This window comes from Protopterus annectens, chromosome 12.part0, assembly GCF_019279795.1.
Source record: "Protopterus annectens isolate FY-2018-M chromosome 12.part0, PAN1.0, whole genome shotgun sequence".
NCBI lineage: Eukaryota > Metazoa > Chordata > Ceratodontiformes > Protopteridae > Protopterus > Protopterus annectens.
In genome coordinates, this window is record NC_056746.1 from 121975215 (window position 1) to 121992428 (window position 17214).

The following is a 17214-nucleotide window of genomic DNA, read 5'->3' on the forward strand; positions in this document are numbered from 1 at the left end:
TTCATGGGGTCTTAAAATGAATCTGTGTAGTTGCAGGACTGACAGTGGAGCTAGACAGCATACCAGTAAACAAAGGTATTTGGGTAATTGTACAGAATAGCCTCACTAGCCAGTGAGGGAACTGTCACATTAATAACTTCTCCTCCACCCCCCCCCCCCCCAAGATGACCCGGTAGTTAATGATTTGGGAAGTTTTGTGAACACTGACCTAAGTCCATCAATTTGTCCACTGTGCTAAGGAAGTCCTTCTGTATTAAGCAGCTCATAAACAAGGTGATTGCTTCAAGATCCCCGAATGTCATTGTCCGCCATTATTTGGCCCTTATTAGGATAATCATTGAGCATAATGCCCTTTTTGGCATGTACCTGTCCAACCCCACACAACCACTGGAGATCCCTTACAAAAGGAATACAAGGCATAAACAATATGTCCTACTTGGATTGCCTGTAAGCCATATCTATATATTTGGTCTCTTGAAGACTGCTAAGACTTGACCTGTGTCTAATATGCAAGGCATCCTCTGACCCATTACTGATGTAATTACTTCACACTCTCAAGTCAAATGGTATCAGAAGTACTGTATCCAGGAACCTAAACCTCTTCTAGAATATTAACAGAACAGTTTGGGGAACACCTATATCTTGCAGGGGATACCACGTCTTTGTAACAGACTCCCCATCCAAATAAAACAAAGCCTTGACCATATTCAAGTATTTCTTGCATCACTGGATGGGAAATAGGAATTTTACCCCAGAAGACCCCCCATATTACTGATGGACAGAAGGATATTTTAAATGCTTTATCCCAAAGCATTCATCCCGTCCAAATATATATGTTTTGATCTAGTAATTATCACTGGAGTAATTTATAAATACAGATCTTGAAAAGGGTTAGGCAAATGTAAACTCCAACAATATACCTTAATTTTAAGAATTGGCTGGGCTTAAATTGGCCTACACGGGTGGGTACCCTAGTACTACTTTATGAGCCAATGTAGGTACTCTCTCCACAGGAGACAGATGCTGCTGTAGATACTCTGATATCTGCTGGGTGCAGGAGTATGGCATGAAGAACTACATTCACACGTGCACTGTTGGACCACTTCAAATGGATGGGCACAACAGGATCCATGAGTTTGTGTAAAAAACACCACACAGTGGACAGGGCTTATTCTAGAATAAGAGTGTACACTGTAGGTGATGGGTTGTGTAAATGAATCATGTCACAGTTATGTAGTACCTAGGTAGAATCCTACTGTCTGTAATGGTCCTATTGTGGCAGATACATTTGCATTTATTTTTGTAAGAGGTGTTCCGAGTTAGAAATGTTCTGTTTTGAATGAATGTGGCTGTGAGGTAGCTGGCCGTACTGGGATAGAAGCTGCAGGCCAGACTGCTGTGCAGATGATCTCGGATCAAGTAACAGGACCACTATTTGAGAGGCCAGCTGTAAGAAGTAGGCTTGAATGACCATTAGAAACCTCCTCTCTTATTAGGGCAGTGAATGGCATTCCCTCCTGGTGGTAATGATTGGATTTTATGGATGTTGACCTATCCTCTAACATGAACAGGTCATGCTGGAGAGATAGAGTCATCTCCCAGAGACTGCCACTTCTCTGGAATAAGCTTCCAATTGACGTGAAACAGAGGCCCTCTCTGACCCTCTTGAAACACATCCTAGATCAATGGATGGGTGACCGCAAATTCACTCCTGGGGTGGCACCCATATCCCTCCTGGACAGAGGAAATTGGTATTAACTACCATAGACTCTTACCTCTGCAAATTTCACTCACCTAACCACCATCAAATGGGGCAACTCAGCATAAATATGGCTAGCCTGTAAGGGCTCTAGGGCCGTTAGCCTTGTAACCTCCTATGAAATTATGAACCAACAAGTGAATATCTGCATGCTCCTGTAGAAGAAGGCTAGTGTACCATTTAAGCCAGGGATCTTATCGGCTTGTAGCATCAACTGCCATAATGTTTCTTTTTGGTCAGTAATATTTTTAAAATTACCTTCTGTCATATCTTTATACACAATTTCTTGACCAGGATATTCTAATATGTGTCTGTATTATGCATTATTAATGTTTCCGATTTTATTATCATACAAGTTTTCTAGGATCCATTTTTAAAAATGTCCTTGTTGTTGTACCAACATAATATGCTTCAAAGCCTCCACATAATGCAAAATACACCAGACCATCAGAATGAAAGTAAATCTGGCTTTAGCACACAATGTAAGGTTATAGTGTGATTAAAACATATACTTGTCATTTTGCGTATAATGACAAACGTTACATCTTACACAGGGGAATATAGCTTTCTCTGGGGGTCACTCTGTATAACTTTAGTCTTTGACTGTGTACTCCTTTTTATAAACAAACTACTGTAGGATATAAATGGGAGTTGCCTTTAAAATATTCTAGTTGTTCCATAAGACGAAAGATATAAATGTATTATCTGCTGATATATTAATATAACATGGTAGTTTTCTCGAACAGTAATCCAGTTCATTACTAACCTTTTTAAATTAAACCTCATCAGTATGTCTCTTGGCGATAACCTGCTGAACTGTACGATCCAGATGTACTTATTTTTTTATCCTCTTTTAACAAACATTTATTTGATTAATTGCAACTTATTAAAAAATAAGATATCATTTGTAATAAAACACAAAGCCTAATAAATTGACCTCTAGGAATATTATCCTTGATAAATTTAGGGTGATAATTATTATAAGACAATCAGTTATTTACCATAGTTGCTTTCTAAAACAGTGGACTATCAAATGCAGTACTTAAAGAGTTAATTGTAATGCTGATTTGTAAAAAAATAACTTTGGTACATATTCATCATATTATAAACTGAAATCAAAATAGTGGTTTCATTAAGATGACTTAAAAAGTCCTGACATTCCTCATATATAGCTTTCCAATGAAAAGAGAGAGCATCCACAAAACCAGCATAAAATTGAGCGCGCTCGTATTCTGTATTCTCTGTCGGCATTTCCTCAGCATTTCCTTTTCCTATGGTTCCATAATAGTAATGGTATAGGATGAGGTTACAACCACCCCATAACAACCCACTTAATTTGTTGATAATAAACCTTATTAAAAATAAAAAAATATTCAAAACTAAACTCATTAATAAACACAGTATTAATACTGTTACTATGCAATCTAGTATTTTTAGTCAAATATAATATAGCAATAACCCACGCCTGGGTGTGGGTAATGCGGGATTTACCCACGGTTTCGCCCTCGGGACCAAAGAAAGACAACCGTGGGTAAATCTCGCATTACCCACACCCAGAAGTGGGTTATTGCTATTATACTATGACATTATTTAAGAAAAGAAATAATTACTTTTCTTAAATAATGGCATTGTATAATGCCTCTTTGCCGCCCTTCTGCAACTGTCTGTTATCCGCGGCAGTTCTGATGTACTGCGCATGCCTACGCAGTACATCAGAGCTGTGGCCAAAAGCAACAGAGAAAGCAAGATCTCCGTTGCTTTTACTGTTTCGCTATGTTAAATGGGTTTAACATGGCGAGATGCTTTAAAATAAGCAACGGAGATGTCCGTTGTATTTTAAAGCTGTCTCGCTATGTTAAACACATTTAACATAGCGAGACAAGTGTAAAAAAAAAAAGCAAAGGAGAAAGCAAGATCTCCGTTGCTTTTTACATATTGTGTCGCTATGTTAAAGGAGTTTAACATAGCGAGACAGTTTAAAAAGCAAACGGAGATCTCCGTTGCTTTTTAAACCGTGTCGCTATGTTAAACTCTTTTAACATAGCGAGACAGCGTTTTAAAGAGACTTATACTAATGGAAAGTCTGGACGACCGGACCTTTTTCCATTAGTATAAGTCGATTCAACGTGCACGCTGGCCAATCAGCGTGCACGTTTTGGAATATTAATGGGGGGTCATGGTATAATCTGAGATATTCAAGTCTCTCTGCACTAGGGATGGATATGTATAAAGATTGTAGGTCTACAGTAAACAAAATAAACATTTCTGTCGTAAATACAAATAACCTAACTTTATATCTTTGAAGTCCCATTAATCTTTAGTAATCTTTAATAAATGAAGATAACTTTTGTAGCATAGGAGTAATCAAATAATCTAAATAAATAGAGATACTTTTAGTAACAGAACATGCAGCAAAAACTATAGGTCTGAAGAGGGGCTCGATCTTATTTTTATGGACCTTAAGAATATTTTTACTGTGTTTTATATTTATTCAGTTCACTCTTTTGTAAGCTAATTGATGTTTTAGTCACATGTTTTTTGAATTAAGTGATGTGTTTTCACATTTAAATGTACTATTGAAGAAGCTCTTTTTATATTTTGGATGAAAGCTCTAAGCAAATGTTATTGATCATATTGCTTCGTGTGCTTTTTGTGGTTTACTTTTAGTTTTTTGGCACTCTTGAAGCTGTTCTGCTGTTCTTAATTGGTACAGTAGTAATACCGTAGCATGTTTAGTACATGCAAGATGCATACAATAATGTACCACAATAATAGAATACAGTATACATAAATAATTCCTGTCAAATGATACAAAAAGCATATATGCGTCATGCATTTACCCAGTATCTGACTGTGTGTGTGTGTGTGTGTGTGTATGTGTGTAGGTATATATATATATATATATATATATATATATTTATATATATATATCTTGAACACCTGTCACACATAAAACAGTTCAATAGCAGGGATTCGAAGTAAAAGAAAATCTACTTTTTTGCACAGGGGGAAGTCCTCCACTGCACCCCCACACTCCATGCTAATTATATATACCAACTCTGAGATCACAGTACATTGAGAAAAGGGTAAATTCCCCAATCCCTATTCTACTGCAGTCTCGCACTGTAAAAGAACGCCGGTGCATGCAATCAGCTGATTTTCGATCAGTTCTGGCTGTTTTTTTTTTCACTTTGAGAAGCTGGCTTCTTGAAGAATTGTAGGGAAGCCATAAATGTGTGTGTGTGTGTGTGTGTGTGTGTGTGTGTGTGTGTGTGTGTGTGTGTGTGTGTGTGTGTGTGTGTGTGTGTGTGTGTGTGTGTGTGTGTGTGTGTGTGTTTGTGTGTGTATGTATAGATAGTCTTTCAAACTTTTTCTGAAAAAATGTAATGTGTTATTTTTGATGTCTGAAGGCATGTGGTTCCATAGAGCAGTTCCCATTCTAGAGAACCTTTTTTCACTAATCATTACTTTAGATCTGGGCCTGGCTTTACTAATCATTACTTTAAATCTGGGCTTGACTTCACTAATCATTACTTTAGATCTGGGCCTGGCTTCACTAATCATTACTTTAAATCTGGGCTTGACTTCACTAATCATTACTTTAGGTCTGGGCCTGACTTCACTAATAATTACTTTAGATCTGGGCCTGACTTCACTAATCATTACTTTAGATCTGGGCCTGGCTTCACTAATCATTACTTTAGATCTGGGCCTGGCTTCACTAATCATTACTTTAGATCCAGGCCTGGCTTCACTAATCATTACTTTAGATCCAGGCCTGGCTTCACTAATCATTACTTTAGATCCGGGCCTGGCTTCACTAATCATTACTTTAGATCCGGGCCTGGCTTCACTAATCATTACTTTAGATCCGGGCCTGGCTTCACTAATCATTACTTAGATCCGGGCCTGGCTTCACTAATCATTACTTTAGATCCGGCATGGCTTCACTAATCATTACTTTAGATCCGGCCTGGCTTCACTAATCATTACTTTAGATCCGGCCTGGCCCTGGCTTCACTAATCATTACTTTAGATCCGGGCCTGGCTTCACTAATCATTACTTTAGATCCGGACCTGGCTTCACTAATCATTACTTTAGATCTGGGCCTGGCTAAAATAGGAGTACCATCTTTGACTGCTGCTGAGAGAGTATGCTTGACCTCTAAAAGGGGATTTAGTTTTTAGTTGGGAGGCAGCTGTCTAGCATAAGAGTTTTGAATGTTAGTGTGCATAGCTGGAGGGTAGCACAGTTTGAGAGAGTTAGGCAATGGGTCTTGTGTGGGAACAATGATGTGTCCTACTGTCTGTAAGCAGGTCGAATCTCCAGATTTTATATTCTGCACTTTAATGTTTTTGTATGCTACAGGCTGAATGCAGGCTAAAGAGTGGCGGAATATTCTAGTTTAAGGAGTAAAACATTTTTTAAGCAAGAAACATGTTTATTGAATTATCACTCATGACATAGGCAATCATACATTTATATAAATGAAAACAAACCATACTGACATATTTTCAGTTGCAAACATTGTACGTCCCTTATAATGTTCTGTACAGTCACTGTCAGTTGAACATTACAAAGCTCTTTCAATTCCTGCCTTCTGTTAAACCGTATTCATCCTCCAAAACATTATGTATTGTTCCCACAAATCCAGTTTTTTCTGTCATTTTCTGCTACACTTTTTTAAATCCCACTTGTAGTTCTTTTATTTCTTCTGGCACAGTTGCTTTAGACTTTGATTTCCATTTTGTTGCAATTACTTTTTAGGCAGCCACCAGAATTAAACTCAGCAAGGCCTTACTATGTCTAAGAAAAAAATAATGTCCTTGGTTAAACCAAATCACTCAGGGGCCTAAGGGTGTAAAGGCTTCTGTGGTTAAAAATCCTGTCCCCACTGATAAAGAGGCGAGGGCTTTGGATAGGTGGGGAAAGAAAGTGTATACTTCTTCCACTTTAGCCATGAGAGCTTTGAATTGTCAGTTTCACATGTTAAAATATCAGAATTACCTTCTTTCACAATTGAAATCTAAGGTGGATGCTTTGGCGGAAGGTATTGAGTGTAAAGAGTTGCTGGATTTGGTTCATGTGTCTGAACAAGTGGGTAAGCATTCTTTGCAATGTGGTTTTGATGCTGTACAGGCCTCCTCGAGGGTGGCTGCTACCAGCTCTGTTCTTCGCATGAGCATGCCTGGTTGAAGGATCAGAATTTAGCTGAGCATGTTAAGACAAGGATTTTGGATGCTCCTTTACAGTCTGATGTGTTGTTTGGTTCGCCTGTGGAAGCTGTTTTAAAGAAAATGGAGGACAAAGCTAAGTCTATGCAAACTGTTAAAGATGTTTTGCAGGTGCAGCCACCAAGTTTAGTAGAAATTGGCCTGCTAAGGGGTGGACATATCCTGCTTATGATTCTCAGTCTAGGGTAGGTCTAGACGTGGTAGGGGCAGGGCTCAAAGTTCTTTAGGCCTAGAACAGGAGTTCACCTGCTCAGACTTCTGGTGAGGGCAGGGGTCAGTCCTTTCGTAAACAGACCCAATGACCTGTTTTTTCAGCTGCCAGCAGATTCATGTCTGGCAGCTCCTTTGGGGGGAAGACTGTCTCTTTTCAAAGAAAATTGGGATTTAATTACTCAAGACAAATGGGTGTTGGATATCATTCACCACGGTTACAGATTTTATTTCCATACAATGCCCCTTTCAAAGGCATGCCAGACGTTCCTCCTCTACAAAGAAAAGAGGCTCACAAGCAAGTTTTACAGTTACTTCACATAGGGGCCATTCAGCCAGTCCCTGTGTCAGAGAGGGGCCTAGGATTTTATTCTCGCCTGTTCCTTGTACCAAAGAAGGGGAACACGTGGAGACCAATTTTGGATTTATCTCTCCTCAACACGTTTTTGGACATTCCCAAGTTCAAGATGTTGTCGTTACAACAGCTTTTACCTCTGCTGGGCAAAGATCACTGGATGGTAACTTTAGATCTCAAGGAAGCTTACCTTCATGTGCCTATAAGGCTAAGTTGCAGAAAGTATCTGCGGTTTCGAGCTGGAAATTCTCATTATCAGTTCTCTGCATTGCCCTTTGGCTTATCTACTGCCCAGAGTATTCACAAAGGTTCTGGCTCCAGTGATAGCTTACTTCAGGCTTCAAGGAATTCAAATCTATCCTTACTTGGACGACTGCCTGATTCTGGCTCAAGAAAAGGAAGACCTTCTACAGCATCTGGAATATGTTATAGCAGTGCTAAGATGCCTAGGGTATTCTGTGAGCGAAATAAAGTCCAGTCTAGTACCCTCTCAAGACATGTGCTTTCTGGGTGTAAGACTGAATACAGCAGCCCAGATGGCCTTTTTAACCCCGGACAAACAAAAGAGTCTGTCACTTTACTTCCATCAACTATCTCATCAGTCCGTGCTGACTGCAAGGACAGTCCTTCAAGCATTAGGGTTCATGGCATCTTGTATTCTGGTGCTTCCCAATGCCAAACTGCATATGAGGAAGCTACAATGGTATCTCAAAATGTATGGACACAGCACTGCCAGGATTTGGACACTGTCATTCAAATAATACCTTGCATTCAAAAGGAATTTTTGTGGTGGGCTCAGGAATGTCACCTAAACAAGGGACTCTCTGTGACCCGGCCAGAGGCAAGTCAGATTCTAACGACAGATGCCTCGGACATTGCTTGGGGAGCTCATCTAAATGGAAAGTGGATACAAGACAAGTGGCCTGCCAGACTACAGCATCTACATATCAACATGAAGGAGATGTTAGCAGTCCAGTTTGCATTAATGGCTTTCAAGGAGTTACTTCTTCCAGGGCAGGTGTTGATTCTAACAGACAACACAACTGTCATGTGGTACATCAACAAGCAAGGGGAACACATTCTTATCCTCTATGCAGGCAAGCAATGATTTTATGGGAGACTGCTAAGCTTGCAACTAACTCTTCAGGCAAGGTTTCTGCCAGGAGCACAGAACTCCTTAGCAGATGTGTTAAGCAGACAAATCATGGATCCCCACAGTGGAAACTGGATCTTCATGTATTTCAGAAACTGACAGTGTCATGGGAACTCCAGACATAGATCTGTTCGCTTCTCCACTAAACCACCAGCTGCCAAAGTATTGCACAAAGGGGTTTCATCACACAGCTTGGAAAGTGGATGCTCTGTCTTTCAGTTGGAAAAACCTTCATGTGTATGCCTTTCCACCTCTACCGCTTCTTCCAAAGGTGCTATTAAAGGTCAGACAAGACAGGCCAAGGATGATTTTGATAGCTCCAGATTGGCCTCGGCAACACTGGTACCCACTACTACGGAGTCTGGTAAAGAAGCCTCCATGGCCTTTACCTCTGATTCCTCATCTGTTATCTCAGAAGGACGGTCATCTGCTCAATGTCAAGCTTCACTCTCTTCATCTAACAGCCTGGCATATTCTGTGTTGAAACACAGCAGGTCTCAACTTCCTCAACAAGTTTTAAATGTGATTATGGAAGCTAGAAGGCCTAGTACAAGGAGAGTGTACGCAGAAAAATGGAAGAGATTTTTATTTTGGAGTACAGCAAAGAATTTGGAGATTTCAGAGCCTAATTTGAGTGTGGCTCTTCAATATCTTACTGAATTACTGGACAAAGGATTGTCCTTCTCTTCCATAAAGATTCATGCTGCAGCAATTTCAGCTCACTATGATTGTGACCCACCTTTGTTTTCGCATCCTTTGTTCAAGCAGTTTCTTAGAGGGGCAAAGAATATAAGACCCCACGTAGAGCTCCTACTCCTGCTTGGGATCTCAATTTTGTGTTGGAAAAACTTACTCTACAACCTTTTGAGCCTGCAGCTACTGCTGAATTGAAATATTTGTCATGGAAGACTGCTTTTCTGTTGGCTATTACTTCTGCAAGAAGGGTGTCTGAGTTGCAGGCCCTTATGGCAGTAGAGCCTTTTTTGATTTTCCATAAGGACAGGGTATCATTACGTACTAATCCTTCCTTTATGCCTAAGGTGGTTTCTAGTGTGGCTTTAAACCAAACTATTCATTTGCCTACGTTTTTGCAGATCCTCAAAATAAAGGGGAAAAGATTTTGCACACTTTAGATGTACACAGGCAATTGCGTTATTATTTGAGCAGGACTAAGGATTTTAGGCAGTCTCAGCAGTTACTTGTTTCTTTTGCTTTGAGTTCACAGGGCAAGCCTGTGTCAAAACAAACTATTTCTAGGTGGATTGGCTTTTGCATTGCATTTTGTTATTCCCATCATGGCAAGGAGATACCAGCTGGGATTAGGCCTCATTCCACTAGGGCTACTGCCACTTCAACAGCATTTCTAAGAGCAGTGGCAACTAAGGATATTCTGGAAGCAGCTACTTGGAGTTCAGTGCATACTTTCTCTAAGCATTATCACCTTCCTATATACTCTAAGACTAGGGCTGGTTTTGCCACAGCTGTTTTACAAGGCATGTTGTCAGCTCCTACTACTTTATAATTTGCCAGCCTCCCTTACCTCTGCTTTGGGATTCTACCCAATAGTCAGGACTGCAGCAATGGAAGGCGAAGAACATAGTACAGTTTTGTACCTACCATAAATGTAGATGTTCGAGGATTCCATTGCTGCAGTCCAATTTACCCTCCCTCCTTCCCCTCTGTGTTTAGGGGTGGTTGTGTAGGTGAGTTTACATGCTTATATTTTTATATATATATATTGTTGTATATATTATACATGTTTTTGGTGCAGGTTGTTTTGGGACTTGTCTTTTGGGTCTTCTGACATCTGGGGCAAGAAAAGACTGAGGATATGACGCCGGTCATGCGCATTAGTACCCTGACGTACTGACGTCAGTCTAATGCGCCCTGACCGACGTCAGCCTTATACTCTGGTATTCGGGCCGACTGGGACGCGGACTATACCCATTAGTCAGGACTGCAGCAATGGAATCCTCGAACATCTACATTTATGGTAGGTACAAAACTGTACTTTTCATTAAGATGACTTAAAAAGTCCTGACATTCCTCATATATAGCTTTCCAATGAAAAGAGAGAGCATCCACAAAACCAGCATAAAATTGAGCGCGCTCGTATTCTGTATTCTCTGTCGGCATTTCCTCAGCATTTCCTTTTCCTATGGTTCCATAATAGTAATGGTATAGGATGAGGTTACAACCACCCCATAACAACCCACTTAATTTGTTGATAATAAACCTTATTAAAAATAAAAAAATATTCAAAACTAAACTCGTTAATAAACACAGTATTAATACTGTTACTATGCAATCTAGTATTTTTAGTCAAATATAATATAGCAATAACTACGCCTGGGTGTGGGTAATGCGGATTTACCCACGCGCCCTCGGGACCAAACAAAGACAACCGTGGGTAAATCTCGCATTACCCACACCCAGAAGTGGGTTATTGCTATTATACTATGACATTATTTAAGAAAAGAAATAATTACTTTTCTTAAATAATGGCATTGTATAATGCCTCTTTGCCGCCCTTCTGCAACTGTCTGTTATCCGCGGCAGTTCTGATGTACTGCGCATGCCTACGCAGTACATCAGAGCTGTGGCCAAAAGCAACAGAGAAAGCAAGATCTCCATTGCTTTTTACTGTTTCGCTATGTTAAATGGGTTTAACATAGCGAGATAGCTTTAAAATAAGCAACGGAGATGTCCGTTGCTTATTTTAAAGCTGTCTCGCTATGTTAAACCCATTTAACATAGCGAGACAGGTTTTAAAAAAAAAGCAACGGAGAAAGCAAGATCTCCGTTGCTTTTTACACACTGTGTCGCTATGTTAAAGGAGTTTAACATAGCGAGACAGCTTTAAAAAAAGCAACGGAGATCTCCGTTGCTTTTTTTAAACCTGTGTCGCTATGTTAAACTCTTTTAACATAGCGAGACAGTGTTTTAAAAGAGACTTATACTAATGGAAAAAGTCTGGACGACCGGACCTTTTTCCATTAGTATAAGTCGATTTACAACGTGCACGCTGGCCAATCAGCGTGCACGTTTTGGAATATTAATGGGGGGTCATGGTATAATCTGAGATATTCAAGTCTCTCTGCACTAGGGATGGATATGTATAAAGATTGTAGGTCTACAGTAAACAAAATAAACATTTCTGTCGTAAATACAAATAACCTAACTTTATATCTTTGAAGTCCCATTAATCTTTAGTAATCTTTAATAAATGAAGATAACTTTTGTAGCATAGGAGTAATCAAATAATCTAAATAAATAGAGATACTTTTAGTAACAGAACATGCAGCAAAAACTATAGGTCTGAAGAGGGGCTCGATCTTATTTTTATGGACCTTAAGAATATTTTTACTGTGTTTTATATTTATTCAGTTCACTCTTTTGTAAGCTAATTGATGTTTTAGTCACATGTTTTTTGAATTAAGTGATGTGTTTTCACATTTAAATGTACTATTGAAGAAGCTCTTTTTATATTTTGGATGAAAGCTCTAAGCAAATGTTATTGATCATATTGCTTCGTGTGCTTTTTGTGGTTTACTTTTAGTTTTTTGGCACTCTTGAAGCTGTTCTGCTGTTCTTAATTGGTACAGTAGTAATACCGTAGCATGTTTAGTACATGCAAGATGCATACAATAATGTACCACAATAATAGAATACAGTATACATAAATAATTCCTGTCAAATGATACAAAAAGCATATATGCGTCATGCATTTACCCAGTATCTGACTGTGTGTGTGTGTGTGTGTGTGTGTAGGTATATATATATATATATATATATATATATATATATATATATATATATATATATATATTTATATATATATATCTTGAACACCTGTCACACATAAAACAGTTCAATAGCAGGGATTCGAAGTAAAAGAAAATCTACTTTTTTGCACAGGGGGAAGTCCTCCACTGCACCCCCACACTCCATGCTGATTATATATACCAACTCTGAGATCACAGTACATTGAGAAAAGGGTAAATTCCCCAATCCCTATTCTACTGCAGTCTCGCACTGTAAAAGAACGCCGGTGCATGCAATCAGCTGATTTTCGATCAGTTCTGGCTGTTTTTTTTTTCACTTTGAGAAGCTGGCTTCTTGAAGAATTGTAGGGAAGCCATAAATGTGTGTGTGTGTGTGTGTGTGTGTGTGTGTGTGTGTGTGTGTGTGTGTGTGTGTGTGTGTGTGTTTGTGTGTGTATGTATAGATAGTCTTTCAAACTTTTTCTGAAAAAATGTAATGTGTTATTTTTGATGTCTGAAGGCATGTGGTTCCATAGAGCAGTTCCCATTCTAGAGAACCTTTTTTCACTAATCATTACTTTAGATCTGGGCCTGGCTTTACTAATCATTACTTTAAATCTGGGCTTGACTTCACTAATCATTACTTTAGATCTGGGCCTGGCTTCACTAATCATTACTTTAAATCTGGGCTTGACTTCACTAATCATTACTTTAGGTCTGGGCCTGACTTCACTAATAATTACTTTAGATCTGGGCCTGACTTCACTAATCATTACTTTAGATCTGGGCCTGGCTTCACTAATCATTACTTTAGATCTGGGCCTGGCTTCACTAATCATTACTTTAGATCCAGGCCTGGCTTCACTAATCATTACTTTAGATCCAGGCCTGGCTTCACTAATCATTACTTTAGATCCGGGCCTGGCTTCACTAATCATTACTTTAGATCCGGGCCTGGCTTCACTAATCATTACTTTAGATCCGGGCCTGTCTTCACTAATCATTACTTTAGATCCGGGCCTGGCTTCACTAATCATTACTTTAGATCCGGGCATGGCTTCACTAATCATTACTTTAGATCCGGGCCTGGCTTCACTAATCATTACTTTAGATCCGGGCCTGGCCCTGGCTTCACTAATCATTACTTTAGATCCGGGCCTGGCTTCACTAATCATTACTTTAGATCCGGACCTGGCTTCACTAATCATTACTTTAGATCTGGGCCTGGCTAAAATAGGAGTACCATCTTTGACTGCTGCTGAGAGAGTATGCTTGACCTCTAAAAGGGGATTTAGTTTTTAGTTGGGAGGCAGCTGTCTAGCATAAGAGTTTTGAATGTTAGTGTGCATAGCTGGAGGGTAGCACAGTTTGAGAGAGTTAGGCAATGGGTCTTGTGTGGGAACAATGATGTGTCCTACTGTCTGTAAGCAGGTCGAATCTCCAGATTTTATATTCTGCACTTTAATGTTTTTGTATGCTACAGGCTGAATGCAGGCTAAAGAGTGGCGGAATATTCTAGTTTAAGGAGTAAAACATTTTTTAAGCAAGAAACATGTTTATTGAATTATCACTCATGACATAGGCAATCATACATTTATATAAATGAAAACAAACCATACTGACATATTTTCAGTTGCAAACATTGTACGTCCCTTATAATGTTCTGTACAGTCACTGTCAGTTGAACATTACAAAGCTCTTTCAATTCCTGCCTTCTGTTAAACCGTATTCATCCTCCAAAACATTATGTATTGTTCCCACAAATCCAGTTTTTTCTGTCATTTTCTGCTACACTTTTTTAAATCCCACTTGTAGTTCTTTTATTTCTTCTGGCACAGTTGCTTTAGACTTTGATTTCCATTTTGTTGCAATTACTTTTTAGGCAGCCACCAGAATTAAACTCAGCAAGGCCTTACTATGTCTAAGAAAAAAATAATGTCCTTGGTTAAACCAAATCACTCACCCAGTGTTTCTGACAGAACAGTCTGCAGGGATTTTTTAAAGTCTGCCAACTCATTACACTCCCAAAAAATGTTCTTAATTACCTCTTTTTTCCCTATTACAATGAGATTAAAATATTTTTTGATTGTAGATGTTCTTGTAGTAGGAGAGATGAGGTGGGGACACAATAACATAATTTTAGTTGCAAAAGTACTACCCTGTCAGTTTGGGTAGTGTAGTTAAGGTGGAGGGTGATTTCAAGATATTTCTGTTCTTTTACGTTAGGAATAAGGTTGCCTTTTACATGTTTAAGTACCAAAGATTGTATTGTGGGGACTTGCCTTGTGGTTGAGAATACCATAACATTAGTCTTCATGGGGTTGATTAATAGTCTGAGTTGGGGGCACATGCAGAGGTCTGAAAATCTGGATTGTTGATTGGTCTGGAGTGTTTGATAGTTTTGGTTGGCCTTCAGTAGGAGAATAAATATCATCACTTACAGGAAATCGTACTAGTGTTCTGTCTACCAATCCCAACCCTGTGACAGTTACACAAGGAGATAAAAAAAACATAGACACACACAGGCACACACACACAGGCACACTCACACTCTGACACTCATGCATACACACAGACATCCAGACAGCTGGAGTTATTACACACACACACACACACACACACACACACACACACACTTCCAGACATGCACACATGGACACAGTCTTCCATGTGTCCTAGATGACATGTGCATAATAAGAAGTATTTTGCATGTTTGCATGTGTATGTGATACTATATATTTTAGGGGAGTACAGTATTCTCACATTTTCATATTTGTCAAAATTAGGTTGTGTCTGCATCACCAGTTGCCACTTTTCATGATTCGTTTATAGTACTTTCATCCTCTCAGTGTAAGAAGGATGTTCTTCTCTGTGCAGATCGGTTTCTTAGCAAGTTTTCAGGCAGTTTGAAGTATATTCTGCATAAAACCTACAATCATCATAACATACATCTGTAGAAGTTGCATGTCATTATTTTACTGAGGTCAAATTATAATGTTTGGGAACGTTGTCCAATAGATTTTCAAGTGTGCATTATTATAGGTTCATAAGTTCATGGGTAAGCATTAGGCTAGCTACCCTTGCAGGCCATTTTAATCCTAGCCAATTTCACTTTTTGTGCTTGAGTTAACCTATCTTATTTGGTTAACAATTGGCGTTACCAATCCCCCTGGTCGATAATTATAACCCCTAATAAGAATGACTGGGATCATACCATAAGTAATTTGAGGGGACCCGTGTATGGCATAAAGCATTTAGGAGCTGCCTCTGTCCATTAGTAGTTGGGGGGGGGGGGGGGCAGTCCTCGGGTTAATTTTCTGTTTCCCATTCACAGCTCTAAGTTGTGCTTGAAAATGGACAGTGATGAAATGTATTTTATGTGGATGGGTGAGTCTGTTGCAAAGTAGCAGTAACCTCTGAGAGATGCACTGCCCCTCCAAACCATTCTGTTGATGTTGCAGAAGAGGTTTAGGTCCAGTACACTGAGTATTTCTGATGCCATTTGATATGCTGACATTTAGTAAATCCATCAGTAATGGGTCGAGGTTTGCCTTATATGCCAGACATAGGTCACCTCTTAGCAGTCTGTAGGATACTGAGTATAGTGACAGGGCTTTGAGTGTGTCCATGTGGGACATGTTGTTTAGGCCTTGTATCCTTTTAGTAAGGTATCTCTTGTGGGCATTCCAGATGTTGCATGTGTCTGGACGGGTCTACTTTGAAAGACCGACACGCTACTTCGCCGACACAAGAAATCACCGACGCCAGATAACCGACAAAACACCAAACACCATAACACCGACACACCGAACGTAAACAACACATCACACTACATAGCATACCCACTAGCCCTAACCCAAACCCTAACCCTAAGGTCCGACACTATCGCACACTCACCCTACCTGCACCCTAACCCTAACTCACTTAACCCACCCCTAACCCCAAGGTCCGACACTATCGCACACTTCACCTACATGCACCCTAACCCTAACTCACTTAACCCACCCCTAGCCCAAGGTCCAACACTATTGCACACTTCACCTACCTGCACCCTAACCCTAACTCACTTAACCCACCCCTAGCCCAAGCTCCGACACTATCGCACACTTCACCTACCTGCACTCTAAACCTAACTCACTTAACCCGTCCCTAAACTACAGTCCCTCACTATCACACACTTACCCGAACCCTAACTCTGACACTAACACACACTCACCTTTCCCACAGCTTAACCCGAAATCCCACAATATCGCACACTTACCTCACCGCTCCTAACGCCGTCACTGTCGCAAACTTACCGAGTTGCGATCGCACATTACCCTTGTCGGTCTTTCCGCTGTCGGCAAATCACCCTGTCGGTAAACTTACCTGTCGGTCGTTTGGTCTTCGTTTTCCGCGTGTCGAGGAATCGTCGGTTCGGTCTTTTAAAGTAGACCCGTCTGGACAGATACATGCCAAAGGGGGCATTATATTCATCATTTGTTTTAGCGAACATATAACACTGTTGTAACATTTTCTGGCATGTTGAAATTATACTGTGTTCAAATAGTTATGTTGCATTTTATTTTGTCAGTGTAAAATACAATCGTATAACAGATGTGGGAGCCAAGAAGTTAACAGAAAGTCTAAAGAAATGCCCTGGAATGAAGAGCATTGCGTAAGTGACTTCTGTTTTGAAAATGTATATATTATAAATACAATTCCTAAGAGAACAACTTTAACAGAGTATTGTTGTGTG

At 39.7% G+C, this 17214-nt stretch overlaps 1 protein-coding gene across 7 annotated transcripts in view; it reads left to right on the top strand.

Moving 5' to 3' along the window:
• The window catches only part of CIITA (class II major histocompatibility complex transactivator), an 851446-nt gene that overhangs the window by 792826 nt on the left and 41406 nt on the right, over positions 1 to 17214 (top strand). For 6 of the 7 annotated variants that reach the window (XM_044089141.1, XM_044089142.1, XM_044089145.1 and 3 more), the window contains one exon: positions 17050 to 17133. In XM_044089141.1, coding sequence (XP_043945076.1) covers positions 17050 to 17133 — 84 coding nt within the window. Of the gene's footprint in view, positions 1 to 17049; positions 17138 to 17214 lie in introns of those variants that run through there. The other variant, XM_044089143.1, reaches the window with a different exon arrangement.